Source organism: Podarcis bocagei (genome assembly GCF_964188305.1).
Source record: "Podarcis bocagei genome assembly, chromosome: 1".
NCBI classification, from domain to species: Eukaryota; Metazoa; Chordata; class Lepidosauria; order Squamata; family Lacertidae; genus Podarcis; species Podarcis bocagei.
The window spans coordinates 95,768,693-95,793,292 of NC_138125.1; the positions used below are offsets into that span (position 1 = coordinate 95,768,693).

Here is a 24,600-nt window from a genome sequence, read left to right on the forward strand (position 1 = left end):
TTCTGGTGGGTTGAATCTTTCTCAGTTTATGCTCTTGAGTATATCGGGCATCATGAGACATGTATGTATATTGTTACACACCACCCTATTTTCTGAGTGGTGCAAGATTCCTAGGGTTCCAGGTGCTTTCCCAGGGTGCACATTTCCTTTGGAATGAGGCACAGTGAAGACTGCAGTGTCTTTATGATATACACATATCTACAACTTGAACCTATGATGGAGGGGTTCACAGCTTAGCCCCCCCCCCCGCTCAAGAGAACCTTGCTTCCTCCATAGCCGTAGCATTGGATTCAAACAGAAATCAGTCATGGATCTTTCTCTCTCTCTCTGGGTTCCCAGTTTGCTGCTTTGCTTTTAGCTCACATCACTCAACGCTCATTTCTGTTTTTGTCCTTCTAACTACCCATGAGTTGGGGGGGTACCCCACCCATTTGCCGTCTCATGGAGAGTCTTTTCCTTAAAGGCCCATCATATCACCAGGAAGCTAGCCTGGCTATACCATGTATTGGAAGGGGATACCTGTCTGTCTCGAGAGACATTGGAGTGGACCTCTGAGGGTGAAGTCTAATCACTGTGTAAGCAGCACTGAAGTGACCTCCCTGGGGAACAAGCCTGGGCAGTGTGTATGGAGGTGTGCTGGAAAACACCCACCCTCCTCTCAGCCTTGCTGATGTGGTCCAAAGGGAAGCAGAGTAATATGCTTGGCACCAGCTTGGCTGCAGAAGCTGCCAGAAGGATGCACACAAGGCGCCATCCAACCATTTTACTAACTCAGCTTCAGATTTTTTCAGGGTTTACTCCTTAGCCTTTTCATCTCCCAAAGATATCCCACAAAGCAGTTAAAGTTTCTGATCAGAGTTTTCCTTTTCCTAGATGGGCTACCTTCCGAGGTTGACAAGCCCCATCTGTGTTGTGTCATGAACTACGTAATAAATGTTTTTCAATTGGCAAAGGATGGATATTATTATGTCTATAGTCTCATGGCTCAATAGCCCGTCGTGAGATCTCACTGAGATGTTTGCCTTGGCTAGACTTTTTCGGGTAGAGCTGTGAGGACTTGGCAGAACATGCTGAGTCAACTTGAGTTTTATCAAGCTGATCTCAATTATTTTGGTGAGGTGAAATTCAAGGAAGTAGCACTTGAAATGAAGAAGACACACTAGGATTGTAAGGTGTGCTTTTCTACTTTTCTGGTTTGCAGATTTTAGCAGGCTGTATAAGAACACTTTTCTCTGCAGGTAATCACACTTCAGGATCAGCAAGTTGCTGACTTCAGATTCAGTAAGCCATGTGTCAGTTTGATCTTCTATCTAGATACAGTGCTGGAGAGTGGAGAAAGTGTTTTCTTTGTCTGACTGCAGAATGTCATTCAATAGCACAGTCCCACTTCATCTGTTTTCCCACCGGTGGTGTTAACTACAAGGTGAAGTATTGCTTGAAAAACATTTTGGTAGCATGACTTATTTGAGAAACCGGTTTTCAGTGTCATTAGAACAAAACAGCTTGATATAAGAAATCTGATAAAGCTCTGTTTAAGAGCCCTTTCAAATAATTGCTTATATTGAGATATTTTTTGTCTGGAAACAGCTAGCAAAACTTGCTGAAAATATGAACCTTTCCCCTAAGTTTTATGCTTTTGTAGATGATAGCAGCAAATACATATTTTCAATCTATACTGCTTGATGACTTTACACCGGGGTGGAAACTTCAGATCTGCGGGCTAGATGTGACCCTCCAAGTTTCTCTATCTGGCCCACAGGACTCTGCTGTTGGCATCCTTCGGGGATCGAGATCCCAGCTGGATCATGGCTTTCCAGCTGTGATGATCCCCCGATCTCTGGTGAGACGTAAATCAGTGACTCAGACTTCCAAAGCCAGAGCACGCTATATTAGCAGAGCATACTGCACAAACAGAACAGGCGTGAGGCTTGTGGAAACATACTAAGAGCTAAAGATTTATTAAGCCTAAATCAGGACAAAGAAAACATGTTGTCTCCCTTTCTTCTCCTCAGAGAAACAGAGTCAAACAAAAGCTATACACAAACGGAAGTTCCCAGCAGACTGTGCTGGAACGTAAACAGACATGTGACACGTAACAATCCTGTGTCTGCTCCTTAAGGTGGAATGGAATTTTCCCACATCTGCCCAGCATATGTTCGCTCCGCAAGTCACATCTCTCACTGACCCTGCTCTGTGCTCCTTTCTGGTGGTTTCATTTGGTCAGAATGTGCTCCTGACCTGTAAAAATACCTCTTGCTTGCCAGGATGTAGAGTGATGTGTGTGTAGCTACACTCACTTTTGTCACATTCACCACTGGATTGTGTCCTTTAACCAGAAGATTGCCCAAGAGGGAATGAGGCTCTCAGCTGAAAATGGTCCCCCCCACCCTCCCCCGTTATACACATTTATCTAGGAGTTAAGTCCTCACTGGGGCTTACATATGAGTAGACATGCATAGAATGGTTGTTACTTTGACGTGAATAGTAACTCATCTTGGAAAGCATATGGTTTAGGTACTTGAGTGACTGGCAGAAACTGGAGTATTGTGTTAATGGTCTGTGCTTATACATTTCCTCTGAGGCATCTGGAACTGGCCATACTGGAAACTGGATACTGGGCTAGGTAGACCTCTGGTGGGCAGACCCAGTAAGGGGATTGTGTTCTTATGGTACATTTGTTTCCTTTCCAAACATATTATGTAGCTTTTTTGCTTAACCAGTGTTGTCAGGGGAGCCTAGCGAAATCCAAACTCAGGAAGTAGCTGTATTTCTTAATCAGAGGTTATCATTACTGCTGAAGCTATTCAGTGAGAAGGCACTAGAGATAAGCACTTTCGCCATATTCTGTTCAGAGATTGTCATCTCGTATATTCATTTTCCAAGGCTCCCTGAATGATTGGCTGAGAGCTGCAAAATACATCAAAACTGGGCTGATTTCCTGTCCTGGACGAGGCCCTGTTTTCAATTACCATCCTGTAGTTTTCCTGAGCAACAGGTTATTGACTTGTGAGAGGGCAGGATAAATGGAAGTAACATAGATGTACAATTCTTTTTGAACCAGGATCAAGTCTGAATTTTGCTTCTTGTGGCTTCTAAGTTGTTGAGATGCTGCAGTAATGCATCAGACCCATAGCATATTTGTATTTCTTTCTCAGTTTCCTCTCACTCTGATTCTGCTTTCCCTAATTTACATTGTATTGTTAATTCTCATTTTACTGAAGCATAAAGTGTGGGGAAAGATGCCTAAATTAAGATCAATTCTGTTTCATTTAATAATATTTGACTAGTATTGAAAGGAACTAAAATATTAAATAACATGTTAAACATACACATGTACCAACAGGTTGGACTGAAAATGACAAGTGCTGTCTTGTAGCTACATCAATACATTCCTAGGAAATAAATAAACTCTCTAGATTAGACAGTTCATGGTGAGTCAGAGCAGTGGGGAAGGGGAATCTCTTTAGATTTAAAGTTCAACTTTCATCAAAAGAAACCTCTCAGTCCAATGATAACCCAATGTATGAGTTCACACTACGCCTCAAAATGCTTAACTTGTTTGAAGCAGCATGATCAACTGCAGTTAAGTCTCTGCTTTTTTATGTCAAAATGTGGGAGCTCTGTCACCAAAAAAGAGCAACTATTTCTGCTATAGCTGTTATAATTTCCTTCTTGTTAAACTGTTAACAGTTTCCTTTAATGATGGCAGCAGCCAAAGCTCACACTTTCCAAAGGAAAAGCTTTACACCTAGTTAAAAACCTGTAAGAGTGTAATTTAATTAAGCACCAGCAGACCACTTTGGAGGTAGAGACAAGAAAATACAATTGCCACCTTTCACATGCTTTGAGGATGCGTGGGCTGTGGAATATGACCTATTCTGTATCAGGTGTGGAACTCTTCAGGTGAGGAACTTCCTCACAAGGGAAGCTGGTCTGTCTGAACACATGAATAGTTTTAGACAAGCTATCCCCCCCATCCCCAAAGTCATTGGAACAGTATATGATGACTTTAGGCTGTTGTTCATACATACATATATATCTGGAGTTTTTATGTTACATTTGTAACCTGTCTTGGGTCCATTCCAAGGAGAATGTCAGATTATTAAATGGCACAAGTAAATAAATAAACATCAGAACGGCAGATTTGGTCAGCAAAATAGGAATGTGAATCAAAATCAAAACAGTGCAAATCCTGGTATTTTTAGGACTCAGTTTGAATACATGTGCAAAGTAAATCTGAATGTGTATATATACGAAAAGCATCCGTAATTGTGAAATGATTAATATAGTGAAGAAATAATCTCTTGAGCGCCACGGCTCAACACTATTGTACATGTATCCTACAAAAGCGTTACGATTGTGCAACTTGTACATGTGTTGTCTCTGTGCAGAAGTTTGGGTGAATGCATGGCAGTTAGGGATGGGACTGATGGCTGGAATTACAATCCTTTTTTGCCACATATTCTTTATCCTGGGAAGTTGGTTAACTGACCACACCGTAAATAATGCTGAACTTTGAGTGCAATCATTTTGCAGTTATTTCAGGACATTTCCTAGTGCTTGATTGGCGTCAATTTTTTAAATAGTAGAGGTGAATAGTAATAACTCCAGTGTTTTATTAGCTTGCCATTAGCTAATTAGCTAGTTGCCATTAGCTAATTGTCATTAGCTTGCAATGTCAGGACCTCCATTATTCACCTCCACCCTTGGTTAGCAGAATCTCAGACTGTCTCTGTTCCATGGTCTTGTTTACCCTATTTGTCCCTAGACTGTCTGAAGCACTTGTAACATATACACAATGGCATTCTGCTGTGGAAACACGTGCACCAAAATACCTCCTCACATAGAAGCCTGTCTGTTTATTAACATCCTTGGAGGCCCTACTTCCTTGGAAGTAGCATTCCTTGGCAGGTAGCATTCAGGTATAGGGCTTTCTTGAGTTAAAAACAGTGTCCTGAGTATTGGGATGCTACCCCCAAACTCACTTTTTTGAGTCCCTCTCTTCTATCAGCTCATGGGTTGCCCATCGATGCTTTCCCTATCATCTACTGAGTCCTCTGCCTCCCTATTATTCTCCCTGTTGAAATTAGGCTTGAATAAAGCCTTTTACTGGGAGAGCCAGTGTGGTGTAGTGGTTAAGAGCGGTAGTCTCATAATCTGGGGAACCGGGTTCGCGTCTCTGCTCCTCCACATGCAGCTGCTGGGTGACCTTGGGCTAGTCACACTTCTCTGAAATCTCTCAGCCCCACTCACCTCACAGAGTGTTTGTTGTGGGGGAGGAAGGGAAAGGAGAATGTTAGCCGCTTTGAGACTCCTGAAGGGGAGTGAAAGGCGGGATATCAAATCCAAACTCTTCTTCAAACTCTTCTTCAATAGACGGCTTTTTTCAAGCCTAACATTTTATCTTCTTGAAGACTGCAGCTGGAGAGGGATGTTAGGTATTTCCTCTTTAGGTGCATTCTCTAGGATCCACATTAGGCTTGGAAAAAAGTGAAAACCCCAGCCTAATTGCAGGTGAGGACAGAGACTATGTGTGCATGTGTGCATGACTGGGGTATGTGTGTGGTGCATGCATGGAGCCCACAATACTTTCTGCTGCTTGCAAATGTGCCCACAGATCCAAAAGTGTTAGCTTTTCCTAATCCGAATATTAAATTAATAATATACTTATCTGGCTGGGATAAGAACAGTTGTCATATCGCTGCTATTGATGGTTAGCTTTTTTAGTTGACTGCAGATTTTTTAATAGTTTGTAAGCAGCTTTGAGGACAAATAAAGGAGCTCTTTTACATGGTAGGGGCTTGGACTAGGTGACTTTCAGGGTCCCTTCGAATTCTACAATTCTGTGATTTGTCTTGGTGGACTGTGGCATATGAATGTTTTAAATGAATAAGCATATTGAAATGCTAGAGTAGTACTTTGATGGAAACACTGCCAATGCAAAATGGGCCAGATTGCAGATAAACGGGATATGGTCTTGATGCAGAATCTGTTGAATTGTTTTTATTTTTATTTGCATTGTCCCTTTCTCATGATAATAATAATAATAATAATAATAATAATAATAATAATAATAATAATAAATAAATAAATAAATAAATAAATAAAATATATAACACTTATTAGTGTTCAAACCACTGGTTTATTTATTTTATTTTATTTATACCCCGCCCTCCCCGGCCAAGTCCAGGCTCAGGGTGGCTAACATGAGGTATTAAACAATTGATTAAAATACAACTTAAGATTAAAATACTACTTAAAATGCAGCCTCATTTCAGTGGAAGCCCAGATCAAAAACTGTTTGAGGGGAGAAAACATCAAATCTTCACCAAGGCCAACTATCCAGACTGGTCCTACGTGGGCCAGAAAAGCCAGGGAAGTCCCCAAATAGGGGTTCCATCACAGAAGGAAAAGGAAAGAGGGGAGGGGATCAGGCTGGTTTCAAGACAAAGGGCCAGGCGGAACAACTATGTCTTACAGGCCCTGCGGAAAGAAATCAGATCCCGCAGGGCCCTGGTCTCATGAGACAGAGCGTTCTACCAGGCTGGAGCTAGTGTTGAAAAAGCCCTGGCTGAGGCTAATCTGACTTCCTTAGGGCCCGGAACCTCTAGAGTGTTGCTATTTATGGAACTTAAGGTCCTCTGCAGGGCATACCAGGAGAGGTGGTCCTGTAGGTACGAGGGTCCTAGGCCGCAAAGGGCTTTAAAGGTCAAAACCAGCACCTTAAACCTGACCCTATACTCCACTGGGAGCCAGTGCAGCTGGAAAAGCACTGGGTGAATGTGGTCCCACGGCAAGGACCCTGTAAGGAGCCTTGCTGCGGCATTCTGCACCCGCTGGAGTTTATGGGACAACTTCAAGGGCAGCCCCATGTAGAGCAACTTACAGTAGTTAAGCCTGGAGGTGGCCGTTGCATGGATCACTGTGGCCAGATGAGGGTGGGAAAAGGTAAGGGACCAACTGTTTGCTACGGCAGAGATGGAAAAATGCCACCTTTGCAGTAGCTGTAACCTGTGCCTCCATGGAAAGGGAGGCGTCGAAGGTTACACCCAAACTCTTGACAGAAGGCACTGGCACACACTGAGCCCCTGCAAGAGATGGGAGTTGGCCTCCCAACCCCATGCTGTCCCAACCCAGCCAGAGGACCTCTGTCTTCGAAGGGTATAACTTCAGCCGGATCCCAAGCAGCCATCCAGCCACAGCTTCCAGACATCTGGTCAGTGTGTCTGGGGTTCATCTGATTCAGGATGCATACATTATTTTGTGTTCATTCTCAAAATAATCTTGTTAGGTAGATCACTATTATTAACCCAAAAGTGGGACCTGCGACAAAATGTTTTCTGTATTCTGACCTAATAAGAGTACAGTGGTCCTCGCAAGACGAAATTAATTGGTTCCGCAAGTTTTTTCTTCTTGCGAGTTTTTCGTCTTGCGAAGCACGGTTTCCCATAGGAATGCATTGAAAATCAATTAATGCGTTCCTAGGGAAACCGCTTGCCAGGCTGGCGGTGCGGAGAAGGGCTTTTCTCCGCACCGCAAGCCTTCAGGACACGTACGGGAACAGAGGGGAAGGCGCGCAGCGCTTTCCCTCTGTTCCCGGGGCTTGCGTGGGAGGAGGGTTTTTCCTCCCCGCCGCCAACATTCAGAACAGCATTCTGAATGTTGGCGGTGGGAAGGAAAACCCTCCTCCCACCCCAAGTCTTCAGGAAACCCATCCGATGACGCGCGGCGGGAGGAGGCGTCCCCCCCCGCCCGGCATCGGAGCTTCGTTCCGATGCTGCGCGCCAGGAGGAGGTGTCCCCCCCCGGTATCGGAGCTTCGTTCCGATGCCGCGCGGCGGGAGGAGGCGTTCCCCCCCCGCCCGGCATCGGAGCTTCGTTCCGATGCCGCGCGCCGGGAGGAGGCGTTCCCCCCCCCGCCCGGCATCGGAGCTTCGTTCCGATGCCGCGCGCCGGGAGGAGGCGTTCCCCCCCCGCCCGGCATCGGAGCTTCGTTCCGATGCCGCGCGCCGGGAGGAGGCGTTCCCCCCCGCCCGGCATCGGAGCTTCGTTCCGATGCCGCGCGCCGGGAGGAGGCGTTCCCCCCCCGCCCGGCATCGGAGCTTCGTTCCGATGCCGCGCGCCGGGAGGAGGCGTTCCCCCCCGCCCGGCATCGGAGCTTCGTTCCGATGCCGCGCGCCGGGAGGAGGCGTTCCCCCCCCTCCCGGCATCGGAGCTTCGTTCTGATGCCGCGCGGCGGGAGGAGGCGTTCCCCCCGCCCCGCCCGGCATCGGAGCTTCGTTCCGATGCCGCGCGGCGGGAGGAGGCGTTCCCCCCCGCCCGGCATCGGAGCTTCGTTCCGATGCCGCGCGGCGGGAGGAGGTCCGAGGACAGTGGGGAAGACGCGCTGCGCTTCCCCGCTGTCCCGGAGATTTCCCTATGGGCTGTCGTCTTGCGAGGCAAGCCCATAGGGAAATTCGTTTTGCGAAGCGCCTCCAAAACGGAAAACCCTTTCGTCTAGCGGGTTTTCCGTCTTGCGAGGCGTTCGTCTTGCGGGGTACCACTGTACTCCTGTTCATGTTTTTAAGGATCAGTCCTGCCCTCCTGTAAAGCACCCTGTTCTCCCTTTCCACAGTGTTTCCTTTTCCTGCTGATAGTCAACATACCACACCATGTCTCCTGGGCATGCTCAGTTTTAGGTTGTTCTAAGTCTTCTTTTTTTACTTTCCCTTTCTTTCTTTCACAAAACTGCTGCACTCACCACCTGAGTTTACTATTAGAAGGGATAATGATGTAAATACCAGCTTGTTAATTAATGCTAGAGGCAAAACTTAAGCTTGGAACTTCCTGATTCCAAACTCAAGTCTTTTGGTCACTATGCTATTATCAGCTCTCATTAATTTCAACTAAGATTGTTGAGGACTATTGCCATAAATGAAGATTGTGCTACATACGTGCTTGGTGTATTGTATCTTCATTGTGTTGAATCTAGATAACAGGATTCTTAATTCAGCCTATAATCTAAATATTCTGGCAATATAAATTATTCAGTTAGCTATCATTAAAGACAATGGTTCTTAAATTGCCCTCCAAGAAGCTTTTTCTTGAGGGAATGTACAATTGAAAAGATAACTGGTGTGTGTGTGTTTTATAGTATATTACTAATTTATGTACTCAGCTGAGCAATTTCCTCTGTTGATTTGTTATTCCATAATCCAGAATCTATGTTGGTTGACATCATCATGGTTTCTGTTCTATTGGATACATGAGGTATGCAGAATAGTTGGATCAATTTATATAACCAGTAGAATCGGGCAGTAAAGTTTTTTTTTGGACCGTACCATTTCGAACTGCATACTGGGGGCTGCATGTTTTAATACTCCCACACTGTGGAAGAAATCTCCCCACCAATAGATAGCATTCAAACATGTAGCTTCCCACCTGCAGCCTGAAATAGTACAGTTTAGGAAAAGCCTGTTACCACAATTCTGCTGCTTAGATAAATTGGCCTTAAGATGCCATGGTGTTGTGTGTGGTTTTTTTCATTGTCAGTAGTCACACACACCCCCCCGCCCCCGATTTGTAATTTAAATCAATAATTTGAGAGCTTATGAGTCATGATTTTGAAGACTTATCTTTGGCACTACCGAGTCTTCTGGTCACCACAGATGGCTGGGAGGCTCAGCTGGTGAGTGGGAACTTGGCACAGTTCTGACATGCGAAATTGTCAGACTAACCAATTAGACTAATAAAATATTCCAATTTCCAGTGGCACTCCTCTCCATGAAAACATTTCCAACACAGCTCTTGATGTCTCTGAATAAGTTTGTTTTACTTTAATGGCTAAATAATGTGTTGACATTTAACTAGAACCATGTTAAAGAAATTATGGGTGGTCATGAAACAGAATTATGTGCTACAACTTTACTTTGTGGAGGAACGTTTTTAAATACTACCTTGTGGAATAATAACAAGTTTCCTTGGTATTTTTCTTTCTCCTGGCTGCTTTTTCTTAATTTCTACAGTGTAGTGTGATGGGTTTTTTGTTTTTGTTTTAACTGAATATAAAATCCCAAAAAATAACAGGTATTGATTTTTTTTAATGTATAGTAGCGAATAGGGTGTGCTTGGAAAATGGCTTTGTAATATAGTTGTTCAAGTACAATTAAGAATAATATAAAGCCCTGAAGCACTTCATTCAGCCCTGTCCTCCTTGTGTCTTGTGGACAAGCTAGATGGTCATTTCACCACAGATGTCATAGATCTATATGGCAACAGCTTGCTCCCCCTGGAGATCAGTCAAATTTCATTAACCTGCAACCAGTTCTTTGTGTGGCTCAGAGGAGCTCCTTTTAGCGAAGAAAAGCCAATTTGCAGAATTTAAGCAGTAGTCAATTTAATCTTGTTACATATTCCCCCACCCCCTGCCTTCTGTAAGCAAAGCATGTTTGGGATGAAGAGCGTATTATTGCTAACTCTGGTGCTCAGTCCTTCAGCGTAATAGGATATACGAGATGAAATTACACACATGGCTTTCTGCTTTAGACCTCAAGACAGTAGATGAGTTGGTTTTTCTTTCTCTTTTGCAGTGTATTTTCTGGGTTGCACTTCTTCATAGTCTAGCAGGGAATTGACCAAGCAAGGGAAGAGATGAGTCCCTTCTTTTCCATCAATGTTTTAACCAGTTGGCTGAAGTGACTTAATTTCCCCATCATTCTGGGCAAAATCAGGTGGCTAATTCTGTTATCCACCTTCCCCTGGAGATCTATGTAGACGTGGCCAACTCCTGAATTGAGTATCAGAAGCATTTGTTGTTCTTAAGACTACTTTGTGAGATCCTATGAGCCACACTGGCAGGTGTGTAAAATAAAAATAACAAATACAGTGGTACCTTTGGTTGCAGATTTAATTTGTTTCAGGGTGCCGTGTGCACCCCGAAAAATCCGTAACTAGAGGTGCCGCTTCCACACGTCACGCAGAGCGCTTCTGTGCATGTGCATGGCACGCAGAGCACTTCTGCGCATGCGAGAGCAGCAAAACCCAGAAGTATACACTTCTGGGTTTGCCGTGGCTGTAACCCGAAGATTCCGTAACCTGGAGGTTACGCAACATGAGGTACCACTGTAATAATAATGATACAGTCATACCTCGGGTTACAGATGCTTCAGGTTGCGTTTTTTCGGGTTACGGACCGCCAAAACCCAGAAGTACTGGAACGGGTTACTTCCAGGTTTTGGCGGTTGCACATGCGCAGAAGTGCCGAATCACAACCCGCGCGTGCACAGACGCGCCATTGTGGGTTGCAAATGCTGCAGGTTGCGAACGTACATCCCGCACGGATCATGTTCGCAACCTAAGCGTCTACTGGACGTTGTTCCACTGCTCAGATGTGTCCTTCATACAATAATTTACCTGATAAATATTTGTAACATCAGTTTTAGATTTCCCTCCCTCCAAGTGGCCTAAAGAAGTGTGGCTTCCCTCACCCCAACACGTTCACATGTACCACTACCACTGAAGTGTGTAGGCTGAGAAATAGTGACTGGTCTAACATTGGGTTGAAATAAACGACAGACGAGTGACAAGTGGCATCTCCCGAGCATGTCTCGGGGAGTCCCTTTTATTGAATATTACAGCATTGCCACATATGTGCTTGTTGCTGATTGGTTAACACAAATACAATGCAAGGGTTGCATATAGGCATTAATCATCAATAGATTAAAGGTTGGGAAAGGGAACACAGAATTGGACAGGCGTGAAGACCTCATATTAAACAATTACTAGTGATTGATATAGCAAGACTTAAACTATAACTAGTGATTGATATAGCAAGACTTAACAGGGCATAGCTATTGTATTCCGTAGATGTGGTCAACCATGCTTTAAGAACAGGTCAGGGTACGATGTGTCATGAACTCAATGTGAACTGAACATTCTAGGATGGGTGAGGAGGGAATGCTTCAGCTTAGATGTTTGCCAGAGTCATGTGCAGAAGCAAAACTTCCCATCAGTCTAAGCTCTTCCAGGGACCTTTATGATTGAGTGAAAATTTGAAAAATCTGAAGGGTTATACCATTGTCCTGAGGTTTATGTAAAATGCGTACAAATATATAGAATCAAATAGATGGGCCAGCAGAATCTTTTAATTCAGAACCATTTGGTAGGATACTATTAAGGGCTAATATTAATGAATAAAGTGACAAGCAGTGTGCTGTCATGGTTACAGGTCTGGACTAGGACTAGGGGACCTACGCCCACCATGAGGTCATTGGCATATTACAGATGTAACCAACAAACCAACAGGCCGTGTTCAAACCAGTGAAAGTGGAGGTAACCCAGGATGTTAACAGGACTGCTCCAGATTAAGTAGCATGAGTATTGCAGCCTGGGAGGCCTTCCGACATTTATCAGATAATTTCCCAAACCATTAGCGGCACTGGCATGGCAGCTTAACTAATTAAAAGAACAGCAGGTTTGCAAAAGCAGGAGCAGCAAGATTAGGGCCTGGTGGCTACAGTGTAAAAATGCCACTGAAAAAGAATTGATCTTTCACAGCTAGCCTCTCATGATGTTTCTTTGGGTATTTACTGGCACATCTATGGGTCAACATATTTCCTGGTGCTGTATGCTGATGAGCACTCGGAAGTTACAAGCAGCTTGGCTGTCAAAAGAGCTAAAAGCATATGGAAGAGTCAGGTGGCAAGATATGGAGCCTTTACAGACTGACAGTCATGACTCAGCCACCCGTAAAATGATTTTTCATTAATGTTTTAAAAAGTGTGTCAGGGATGTCAGAATATATAAGCAGCACACATAAATTATTTAGGCTTCTGCTTTCGTCTCTCTTCCTTCTTCCCAGCTCCTCACAGCTGATGTATGTAAAGTGTTCTAGTTTTGTTCAGATTTATACTCCTGTCTGGCAGATAATACTCATCACCTGTAAAATAGGGCTATTTCAAAAATGACTATCTTTCCATGAGCAAACAATCCATCCATGGGTCGGATTTGTGGTTTGAGAACGAGCAGCAGAACAGTAAAGAACTTGGCAACAGTAGATATAAAGTATGAATAAATAAAGGCCAAAAATATCTCACCAGAAAAGGTGTGCTGGTGAGACACAAAGGGCCAAAGGAAAGAAGAGCAGTGATTTGACTGACAACAGGCTCCATTTTGCGTATGATAGTTTCATAATCAAAATCCATGGGAGAAAGTGGGATGGCTTTGGGGTGTGGCTTTTATTATTTACTTGTTTATTTTAATTATTATATATTGCATTTTAATATTGTTTTGCTTGTAAGCTGCCCACGATGTATTTATTGATGAATGGTTATATAGATTTAACAAACAAACAAACAAACAATTGTTTTTAAATACATGTGCTCTGACATATTGCTGAATCTGATTTATTGGCAAAGCTCCCAGTTGAGTCAAAAGGCACTATACCAGAAAGAAGGAAGGGAATGGGAAGAAATAGTGAATTGGACACGTACCCTGTAAGCACAGAATAGTAAAATAAATTTTGTGATACATTAACAAAAAGCAAAAAGGGGGTGCGGGTTTGAGCAGAATGTATCTTCATTTTAGCATGCAGGAGAGAAGGGGGATACCGGTTTTCATTTTGTTTTTAAAAGATTCTTTAGAAAATTGGAGGCCTCAAAGTGAAGGTCTGGCTTGGTCTCTAATTAAAGCTGCTTTCTTTGAGTTTCACATGAAATCTGCCTGGGAAGCAGATGTTTGGGTCATGTGCAGCATATTGTTCTTTTGTATGCTCAGTATTTCAGGAAAAACACCTCTGATGAGCCAACGAAGAGGGTCATTACTCAATCAGCAGTACAGCTTTGCTGTATGCAGTGCATATCAGAAAGGGGTGTGGTTTTCTTTGCTTGGCAAAGATAGATGACCCGTCTCCTTTAGAAAACATTTGTTACTTGGACCTGTATTGCATAGGGTTGTGTGTCCAGTTTCTGATTAACTGAAGTGTTTAACCTGCCCTTCAGGGTTAATTAAATAAGTCTTTTATAAGAATAAGAATAAATCCCAAGCTCTGCCATCCTGCAGCAAACAACATTGTTGAATTGCTAAGGCCTAGAGCCTTTTTAGTTACACCCTTTGTTTGCTTAATTAATATGGCAACATGTTGTTAGCCACAGCGTTCAGTTAAATTTAAGCAGAGCTGCAGCACTACTTCCCATCAGCAGAGTTGCTGCTGCTTAGAGGGAGGGGTCCAGGACTGTTGGAAGGTCAGATTGGTACATTTGCACTACACTGATTTCCCTGCCATCTCTCGCCATCCTGTTAAGGGGCAGTGAGTTTGCTGATAGGAAGCCATGTGTGTGGCACCATCCTTTCCGCCAGCTGCTACTGAAAAGAAAACTAAACTTCCAGCCAACAAGCTATAAACCTGCTGAATTACATGCTACGACTATTCCTATTCCCTTCTATCCAGAGTAGTTCCTGAGGTTTTTGTTCTTCTGCATAGTAATTTATATCCCCATTTTTGCCTTTTGTGGACATGTTGTTACAATTTGGTTAGTATGATTTGGAACAATTCTTCAAGGTTTACACACCATTTGAGAGATCCCTAGATGTTAAATCTTAAACATGGAAGTGGATGCTTCTTGTTTCTAATGTACCATGTAGATTAAGATGCTAAGTAACCTGTCATTTGACATGCTCATGAGGATATTTTTGAGTGTGTTGGTTGCGGATTGTTTTTCTACTTCACATATCTCTTTAATTTAAGAAAGGAAACATTTTTGGCTTTTACATGAAAACAGCACATAGCCGATGGATTTTAGAGCAGATGCCTTTGAGATGTTGTTGAACTCCAACTCCCAAGAACCCTAGCCAACAAGGAAAATGGGCTGGCAAGGATGATGGGAGCTGGGGTCCTGCAACATCTTAGAGGCACTATGTTGGCTACCCTTGAAAGTATTCAGCAATGTGTAAAGGGGAAGCCTGAGTGGTATAAAAGGATTGCTAAATATGTGGAAATGTTGTAGGGCATGCTGAGAGGGTTGTGTGTATGTGTGTCTCAGTTATTTTTCATTTAATTTCTATAATGCCTGCTATCAAATCAGATTTCAGGGCTGTATATAACATATGCAGACCACAATACAATTAATATTAGTATTATAAAAATACAGCAGTAAAAGCACAAAGTGTTGAGGTGTTGTATACATTTTCAAATATCTGGGGTAAATAAGAATGTCTTAACATGGCATCTAAAAGCACACATATGGTCTGTTAACAAAGTTTTCATCAAATGCTTTCCATATGGCTGTTTCTTCTCATAGGGCAAGGTGTGGCTGTTGGCTTAAGTGGTGATATACAACATGTTGACATCAAATACTGGGATGCGTCTTTCTGAGAGGCCATGGGTGTAAAAAGCTTTGATTACATTTGCATGTTTTGGTACAAAGTGCTTTGCCTTTATCAAAGCCCTGCCTCTCCTTTAGCCTGCTCTCGAGCTGCAGGGCATCCATTGCTTTTGATGTTTGTACATTCAGGCACCACTTTTCAATCCCTGCCCTGCCAAAGGCCTCGTGTAAAGAATAACAATCTTAGCAATTAAATATAATACACACACACCTCTGCCAGATTTGAGGGCTGCAGGAGGGGGGAATGGAAGCAAGAAAGGTGGAGGTCCCCCCCCTTTCCTTTTTACAAAGGCTGCTCCTGTGTGAAGATACAAAAAGCAGGAAATCTCAGAGACAGGCCTTTCCATTAAAAAAAAAGGGGGCCCAAAGTCCTGGCTCTCTGACAAGCCTTGGCAAAGAGCTTTGAGTCTTTGGAAAGCCTCAGCTACCCATATGGCTTGAAATGGGAAGGATGTTACAGCAAGTGGTGGCGATGTATAATTAATAGAAGGAAGGACGGGACAAGAAAACTGGGAGAAAATATTAGTCTTGGATCAGGTCTAAGTAATGCACACCGATGGCATTAATCTTTTTCATCTGAGAATAAATTTCAGCCATAAAGTGAATATAGCCTTTGTCTTAGATGGAACAAATGGTTTGGCGTATGGGGCAGTGGGATTTAGTATACTGTGCAGATGGCCTGTTTGGTTTCCATGGTTCTAGGGAATGAACTCTTTTAAAAGGTTCCCCAGGAAAATGCCTCAAAGCACAGAGCATGTGACGTGTGCTTTGTTGTACCTCATGGTATGCAAAGTCTTCCTCAGTTCAGTGGTATCCATAGCAGTTTGGAAGCCAAGGTTTCCTGTCAGTTATAAAACAATGGAAGCATATATTTGCAATACAACGCTGTTCATAAGAACTCACATTCAATATTCAAATACAGTGACATTTAAAAATATGCAGGGAACTCTGTTTCTAAGTACTAGCTCACTTGGCTATGTGATCAGCTGAAATACACAACATAGCTTGTACTGGGCTTTGTCATTTCTGCCTGGGTGCTCCTAAAAATCCTTCCCTGGGTCCAAAAACTACTGTATGGTTATAGATAGCCCTGCTTTGGGCAAGGTGCTTAACCTTGTGGCTGTGATTCAGCTGCAGTTGCTCTTGGAAGAAACTGATAATCTAGACCCATTCCAGTCAGGGCAGGCCCAGTCTGGTAGCAGAATCAATTTTGATCCCCCTGACAGATTACCTTTATTAGGGAGAGATGGGGGCGTGTGATCCTGTTACTCTTATTTGATCTCTCAGTGGTTTTCGATACCACTGACTGTTGTATCCTCATGGACTGACTTGGTGAGTTGGGAGTTAGAGGTAGTGTGGTCCCACTCCTACTTACAGGGATACTTACCTACAGAGTAGCATTGGGGAATTGTAGTTGGAAGTTGTGCTATAGGTAGTTGTAACCAACGTCTAGATGAAGCCATTGAGAATGGGCATTGGGAGAGCTATAATGACCTGAGTAGGGGGTCTGGCAAAATTAGGATGGAGACAATTAGTGGTTGGCCAATGATGACCCTTGGGACCCCTTCCAACTCTACAGTTCCATGATTCTTTAATCCTGGGGTGGGATCCAGTGGTTGAGGTAGATCTTTGCCTAAGTTGGAAGTGCCTGAGGAAAGGGATCCTGGAGAGGTGGGGAGAGGGATTCCCCTCACCCTGTTTCATCTCCCTATCTATCCCCATGGCACAAGGCAGGGGCACCACTTTCATCCCTGGAGCTGTCGGGTCTGGTTCTGGTGCATCCACTCTGCTCATTGCACAGCCAACTCCACCTCCAGAGTTGTCAGAAACTATGCCGAGTCCCACCTCCCCAGGGGAAGCTGCTACCCTGCCTGACCCACACTTCTTCCATGGGCTAAGAAAGCAGTGGAGAAGACAACAGCAGCCTTCTACCATCATACAGCCTTCTTGCAGCAGTGGCTCCACAGTCAAGGCAGTGAGGGAGACTGAGGCCTACTGCAGCATCCCAGGCCAGGACTATGTAGCCAGAAACATAGAGAGATTCCACATGTTTACCTGTGAGAAACAGGTGCCTGTTGTTCCGTCTAAATTATTCAATGACTAAATATTTTGGCAGTTTTAATACACTCAGAATTTGTGAGTGAATTACACTAGCTATCTTTAAGGCATATAAAGAAGCATGTTTTGAGGAGAATAGGGTTGAGTGAGGGTGGTGGGGCTTGAGGAGCTCATCAACACCCCTCCCCCCCCCAAAAAAATTTGAGCCCTGGACCCAAGAGTCTCTTTATGCGAGAGGTGCTTTGGTGCCATTTAATCTGCTTTCTAGAGCTTCAAGTGAAATTCTATAATAATGAACATGTTATGTATCATTGTGGCCTGCTCCAGCAGTTCAGCTAGGCAGATAACTTCATCTCCTCCTCACAAAATCTAAACCTCTTGCTCCATATCTTTCTTAATAAAACCTCTCCTCGGGATCACTCCTCCCAAGACACACACACACACACACACACACACACACACACACACACACACACACACACTGCCTCTCCACAAATTTCTCTCCCACTTGGGGTTTCCTTCAAAGATGTATAAGGCATACCCTGACTTTACTTATGGTACCTTTAAAATAAGGCCTACTGAGTTCAAGTGTGTGTGTTTTTCAGGCACCTGAAGCCCACATGTTAAATTTTTGTGGAGAGAGCACGGTTGAGGTAAAAGTTCACCAGTTCAGGAGAAAATACATTTAAGGGCCCATTTAGTTAACAGCTATGATACCAGTTTGGATTGAAATGGAAGCTTTGGCTTTCTTAGTAATGCTGTCTAGGGGAAGGCGCACAGGAGCTTGTGGTACCATCTAGAAGATTTTGGGGTGACTCAAAAGGTACGTTTTTCAGGGGAAGTTGTTAAAAGTCTGCTGGAAATTATCACTTTTGTGTTTGCCACTATCTTCAGAATTATGAATATTACATAAAGTTTTTGTTAATTTAATGGTATTGTGGTTTTATATTGAAACCTCTCCTGAGGTAATATATGACAGCATGCGCGCGCGCGCGCGCACACACACACACACACACACACACACAAACACATTCCATTTGAAGTTGGCTTTCTGAAAACAAATCTTGGAGCCCAAGAAATGTCTAGTTGTCAATTTCTCCTAAAGCAGAGGAGGTTGCTTAATATTTTATTATTTGCATGGCAGATTCCTGCCAGAGCCTGACATTTTTTCCAAGGGATTTAGCTTCACAGTTTCTGCTTTTGGCTTTGATAGATAATGGAGCTTCTACCACCTCAGGAGTTAGAATAGATTTGTCAGATTCAATATGGGACTGGGTGCTGTTTACCACAGCAGAATTCTAATGGCAGAAGTTATACCTGTTTTAAATATTACCTTTTATATAATAACAACATCACTACAACAACAAAAAGCCCCATCTAGCAACTCAAGAGCATAAATACCCCTGCAAAATAGGGCCTATCGCACCTTGTACAGTGGTGCCTCGCAAGACGAAATTAATCCGTTCCGTGAGTTTCTTCGTCTATCGGTTTTTTCGTCTTGCGAAGCAACCCTATTAGCGGCTTAGCGGATTAGCGCTATTAAAGGCTTAGCGGCTATTAAAGGCTTAGCGGCTATTAAAGGATTAGCGGATTAGCGGCTAAAAGGCTATTAGCGGCTTAGCGGCTTAGAAAAAGGGGGGGAAGCGGAAAAAAAATCGGAACACTCGCAAGACGTTTTCGTCTTGCAAAGCAAGCCCATAGGGAAAATCGTCTTGTGAAGCAGCTCAAAAACGGAAAACCCTTTCATCTAGCGGGTTTTCCGTCTTGTGAGGCATTCGTCTTGCGGGGCACCACTGTACTGCGAATTATGTCAAGCTCATCCAAACTGTGTTATTTGCACAGGCTTTGCAGAAAACAAATCTGTGAAAGTTTGGGGACAAGCATGCTTGGAAAAAGTATTTCCTTTTTATGCTAACCTTCATATTTTCAGTTGCAGATAGGTAGCCGTGTTGGTCTGCCATAGTCAAAATAAAAAAATTCCTTCCAGTAGCACCTTAAAGACCAACTAAGTTAGTTCTTGGTATGAGCTTTCGTGTGCATGCACACTTCTTCTTATCTGAAGAAGTGTGCATGCACACGAAAGCTCATACCAAGAACTAACTTAGTTGGTCTTCATATTTTCAGTTAAGAAAAACAGAAACGCCCATCACGTTAGTCATGCCTCATTAGAAAGAGAAAAGTATACTCCTGGGCTAAAAGACTTTCATTTCAGGTTAGTGGACGGAAGTGGCTTCTAATCATTGGCTTCATCTTCTGTCCTACATCTTTCGGTTTAAAGCTAAGAAAAGTTATATTTCGTTGTCTTATCATAACCTTTGTTGTCTTGACAATGTGGGTGGATTTATTACTGTATAGTTCTTATCATGTGGGAGAGCATGTATTGTTTGCTCTTCTGTGCACCATAGCAACCAAAAATGTGACCTCCTTCAAACTCTCAAGCAACAGCTGAGCAGCTTCCAGTCTGCCAAGGAATGACTCATTCACCTTGGCAGAGAGCAGACATGCTCCTGGTTTTGGAATGGCAGGAAATCTTTACTTCATTGGCCTTCCTAGGGAGGACAAAGTAATGATTTATTAATCCAATTCCTATATGAAGAGGAAGCTCCAAGGCCAAATAAACAAGACACCATACAACACTTTTGTTTGTAAAGAGTGCAGCAAATTATATTTCAGCCAGTGCTTTTTTTTCTGGGGGGACGCAGGGGTGCGCATACCCCTAAACATTTTGTGAATCTACGGTAAGTTTGGCCTCGTTGAGGGGCAGTATTTCAATATGAGTAGGAAAACGAGAGTACCCCTTGAATTTTTAAAGAAAAAACAACAACACTGATTTCAGCTATAAGAAATAATAACCCATTATTGGAACCCCTCTTTGTAGCATTTATGTGGCCATCTACTGTACATGAGTTGCTATGTAACTTCATCAGCTGCACTGAGCACATTCTGAAGCTGGGTGTATTAATGGATATGTGATGGAGAGGCTACCCATTTTCAGAACCATATTCAGATATCCAGCAGTGGGCAGGCATAAAACCCAGCTGCTTTCTTTGTAAAAAAACCACAATAACAGGATGCAGGCAAGACAGACCTTGTCTTCATTGTCTTCCTTAAGTTCAAAGCTGAGATTGCTGCAGGAGGATGTGGATGTTAGAGCAGCAACAGTTTCATGACAGAAAAAAATGGGTAGGCGTAAAGCCCCCCCCCATGATATTCTAAAACTGGGATCCCCAATTTGTTGACACAATCCGCACAGTTCAAGCATGTTTACTTGGAAGTAAGTTCCACTGGATTTGAAGAAATTTTAGTTTCAAGTAAATGTATTTTTGATATGACATCTAATCTCCACCTGTACGAGTAAGTCCATTCACTTAGCTGAACATGTGGATTAGGCAGTATTTTGCATTTGCACTACATCAGCAAAATACCGGTATGCCTACATGGGGGATGAGGGTTGTCTTTCTGGTGTATATTTCTTACACAAATATTGGTCTCTTGTTATCTGTATAGAGCCATGACATTTTTCATTTTGGCTGCAGCCATACTTAGAATGGAATTAGGTAATGTACTTATAGTTTTGATAATTTATGGCAGCTGTAAAGATTAGGAATTGCCAGTGCTGTTAATTAGTTATATTACTGAATGCTCAGTTTCATATGAGAAATGATTTTATTTTGTTATGACCTGTGGGTTTGTTTTGTTGTTGTTATATCTTTTATATTAGTCACTTACTCATTTCTTGTTCCTGATATTGTCATGACCTGACAACAGTGATAATGAATAGAAGCTTGTGCAGTGCTTTTTGTACGTTTTGACAGATATCATGCTGCCTTCCCTTTTTATTTGGAAGAAAATTAGTGTTGGAGAAAAGAATGTTTTCTGTATTTCCATAGCTTGATCTACAAATTGTAGGCAATCGCTTGTTGATTGGGGCAGTCTGGAACACATTGCAAGCACTGTCAAAGGCAGACTCCTTTCTAATCAAGACATTCCTATATTCTTCTCGTTTTTGCAGGATCTTTCCGAAATGATGGTTTAAAAGCTGCTGATGTCCTTCCCATACTAAAGGAAAAAGTTGCCTTTGTTTCAGGTGGGTTCATTACTCTTTTCTTTTTGAAGTGTGTGAGCACATTGCACCAGTGAAAATTATATAAGTATAGCAGCAATATATAACAGAATATTACGGAATAGATTATAATCTGTTTGCTAGATTTTAAGCACAACTACTCATAATTAGGTCCAGTTGTATTCTTAGAGACTTGCTTAGTTAGGGAAAGGCCATAACTCAATGGTGGGGCATAATGTTTTCCATGCAAAAGTTCCCATGTTAAATCCCTGGCATTTTCAAGCAGAACTGGAAAGACTCCAGCTTGAAACTCTGGAGAACCACAGCTAATCAGTGTAGATCATACTGAACTAGTGGTCTGAGTTGGTATAAGGCAACTTCCTAAGTGTGTGTAGGATTGCAACCTCATTCACTTATTGGGTCACTGATTTAAATGCAGTAATTTAAGAAGTACCGTATTTTTCGCCCTATAGGACGCACCGGCTCATAGGACGCACCTAGTTTTTTTTGGGGGGAAATAAAGGGGGGGAAAATTATCCCCCCCCCAGCTGCGGATGTCTGTCTGAAGCGTGGGGCGCTCTGCTTCGGTGCACCCCGCTCTCCGTGCAGCAGACTGCTATCCGCAGCCTAGGGAGCCCTGCGGGAACTCCCGCGGGCTCCCCAGGCTTGCTGATAGCTTCCTGAAGCCTGGAGAGTGAGAGGGGTCGGTGCGCACCGACCTCTCTCGCTCTCCACGCTTCAGCGAAAGCCTGCATTCGCCCCATAGGACGCACACAAATTTCCCCTTCATTTTTGGAGGGGAAAAAGTGTGTCCTATAGGGCGAAAAATACGGTAATTTTTGTTGCTGTCAGTAATTAAAGGTGGTGGTATATGGTTTTACAGAGAGCTGAAACACATTCAGGATATTTTCAAATTTCAAATTTGAGTTCCAGTGCCACGTTAAAACCAAATGTTTGGACAGAATTTGAATGTGAGAATGTTAACTTTCTGAAAACTGCATGATGGCTTGGCATCATATTTATAAGTTATACTTTCCACTTTTGATTAGTGTGTTCTAAAAACAGTTCAGGAGGAAAGGAAAGGCTACTGGCAGGAGGCAGAGTAAAAGTAGAAGACCTTCATGCAAGGACAGGGGATTCAGAACAAGTGATTAGTGATTATTGAACAAAACAAAAAGGTTTTAAAGGGTGACCAGGTGCAAAAGACGCATCCTCCAATTTATACGTGATAGAATTGTGCAGGACCACGTATAATCACAGCACTGGGAAACAAACAAACAAGATTAACAGAAGTTGTCCATTCACCACCTAGACCAGGCTTCCTCAAACTCGGCCCTCCAGATGTTTTGAGACTACAATTCCCATCATCCCTGACCACTGGTCCTGCTAGCTAGGGATCATGGGCGTTGTAGGCCAAAAACATCTGGAAGGCCGAGTTTGAGGAAGCCTGACCTAGACCACAGTCTGCATAATTTGCTGTCATTGCCATCCCCAAGTGCTGTTAATGCTATAGCCATGATCATGGTGAGGATCCCTAGGTGAGGAGAGTTGCAGTAACACAGAAAAAGTCAGTTATATGAATTGGCTCTTGCCCTTAATTGCTATTAGAAATACTGCACCTTTTGTTTTGAGGTGTGAATGGATTTCCAGTTCAAAAGGTAGATTTCATCATACCTTACATGTCACGAATCGCTTAGTCCGCAAGTAGAAGTCTGACCCAAACCTGCGCAGGTTGCACAGAATGAAAAGATTGCACACTACTCTTGGTCAATGAATGCCTCTTCAGTTTCTTTAAAGAGATGTCAGAGGAAGACACTTGGGACATCTCAGCTTGCTTTGCTGCTTTGTCTCTGCATGGAAAGGCAATCATTTCTGACACAGCTATTTCAATAGCAGCCTTCCCTCTCAATGATCTGCAGACATAATAGGCAGAGCCAAGGCTCACCAGTGGCTTTTGAAAATGTAGGGCAAATCTTTGCAACCTATTGTGACAGTATAAAGAGGTTTATCCTTTAATATGGAGCTCAAGTGCTGTTTGTTTGCTGTGGACTGCATGTCTGTTGAAGAGATTTCACAGAACAGTCTGTGGCATACAACTGGTAGGAACTTGGAAGCAAATACTTTCACAAAGAAAAGTAATTTGGCCCACTTCCACATGTTGGTCCTTACCTTGCAGGATTTCCTCCATCTTCGTGTCCTTCTTTCCTGGTATACCCTTCTCTGTGACCATTGCTCCTTCCCCTATGTGCCCAGCTTGCTTAGAAGACTCCATCCCATCTTCCTTGTTGCTCCGTATATCAAGACACCTTGACATAATCAGAACACTGAAATTTAGTTCCTGAATGATACCTTTGCCTTTGTTTACAATCTATATACCAAACATACTCTTTTTAGAAAGCCTTTGCCTTAATTTCTTAGTTTTCACTCCCAGTGGAAACAAAGCTTAAGTACATGTAGCTACATATTCATCTTATGGTATCCTTGCTTCTTTCTCCCCTTCCCTTTTGTTGGCTCCCCAACTATCATTTTAAATTGTAAGCTCTTTCAAGCAGGCATCTTACTTTTGACTTACCCATTAAGGTAGGACCAGCCTGGAACATTTTGCTGTTTCAAACAGAGCCCCCAGTCCTACCCTCGCTGTGCCTCACTGTCATCTTTTGCTCCTCCTCCTCTCCCACCCCACTTCTGCTGGTGCACCTGGGTTTCCCAGTAGTGGGGGGACATGACCACAGCAAGGGGGCACAGCCACAGTGGCAGAGGAGCAGGAGCAGCAAGCACTCAGCAGTGACAAGTGCCCCGTGTCCCCTGTCCCCACTGCATTCTACTGCCACCTCCTGTTCCTCCTCCTTTGCAGCCATGCCCACCACGGCCACCAGTACACCAGGATTTCCTGGCTGTGGCGCTGGGGGAGGGTATGGACACAATGGGAGGTGTGTGACCAGAGCAGCAGAGGACCAGAGAAGGAGGTGGGTGCCCATCAGTGTGCAGCAGGCACACTACAATGGTGGTTCTGACCACGGGAGCCTGTGGGTTGATGGCACTATATGTATATTGTTAGTGAGGCCGTGAACAGATTTTTTGAGAGCAAGGATACTTGCTGGAAATTGCTCATGTGAATGTT

The 24,600-nt window shown here is 43.4% G+C and overlaps 1 protein-coding gene and 1 long non-coding RNA gene across 16 annotated transcripts in view; one reads left to right on the plus strand and one right to left on the minus strand.

Annotated features, from left to right (window-relative positions):
- KALRN (kalirin RhoGEF kinase) overlaps nt 1-24,600 on the plus strand; it is a 501,553-nt gene that overhangs the window by 196,767 nt on the left and 280,186 nt on the right. For all 15 annotated transcript variants that reach the window (XM_081188021.1, XM_081188031.1, XM_081188017.1 and 12 more), the window contains one exon: nt 21,429-21,503. In XM_081188021.1, the coding sequence (XP_081044147.1) occupies nt 21,429-21,503 (75 nt within the window). The remainder of the gene's footprint in view (nt 1-21,428; nt 21,504-24,600) is intronic.
- Nucleotides 15,634-17,713, minus strand: LOC308584345. The gene is made up of 2 exons (XR_014006781.1): nt 16,746-17,713; nt 15,634-16,199 (listed from the first exon to the last, which is right to left on the minus strand). It is a non-coding gene; the product is annotated as an uncharacterized lncRNA (long non-coding RNA).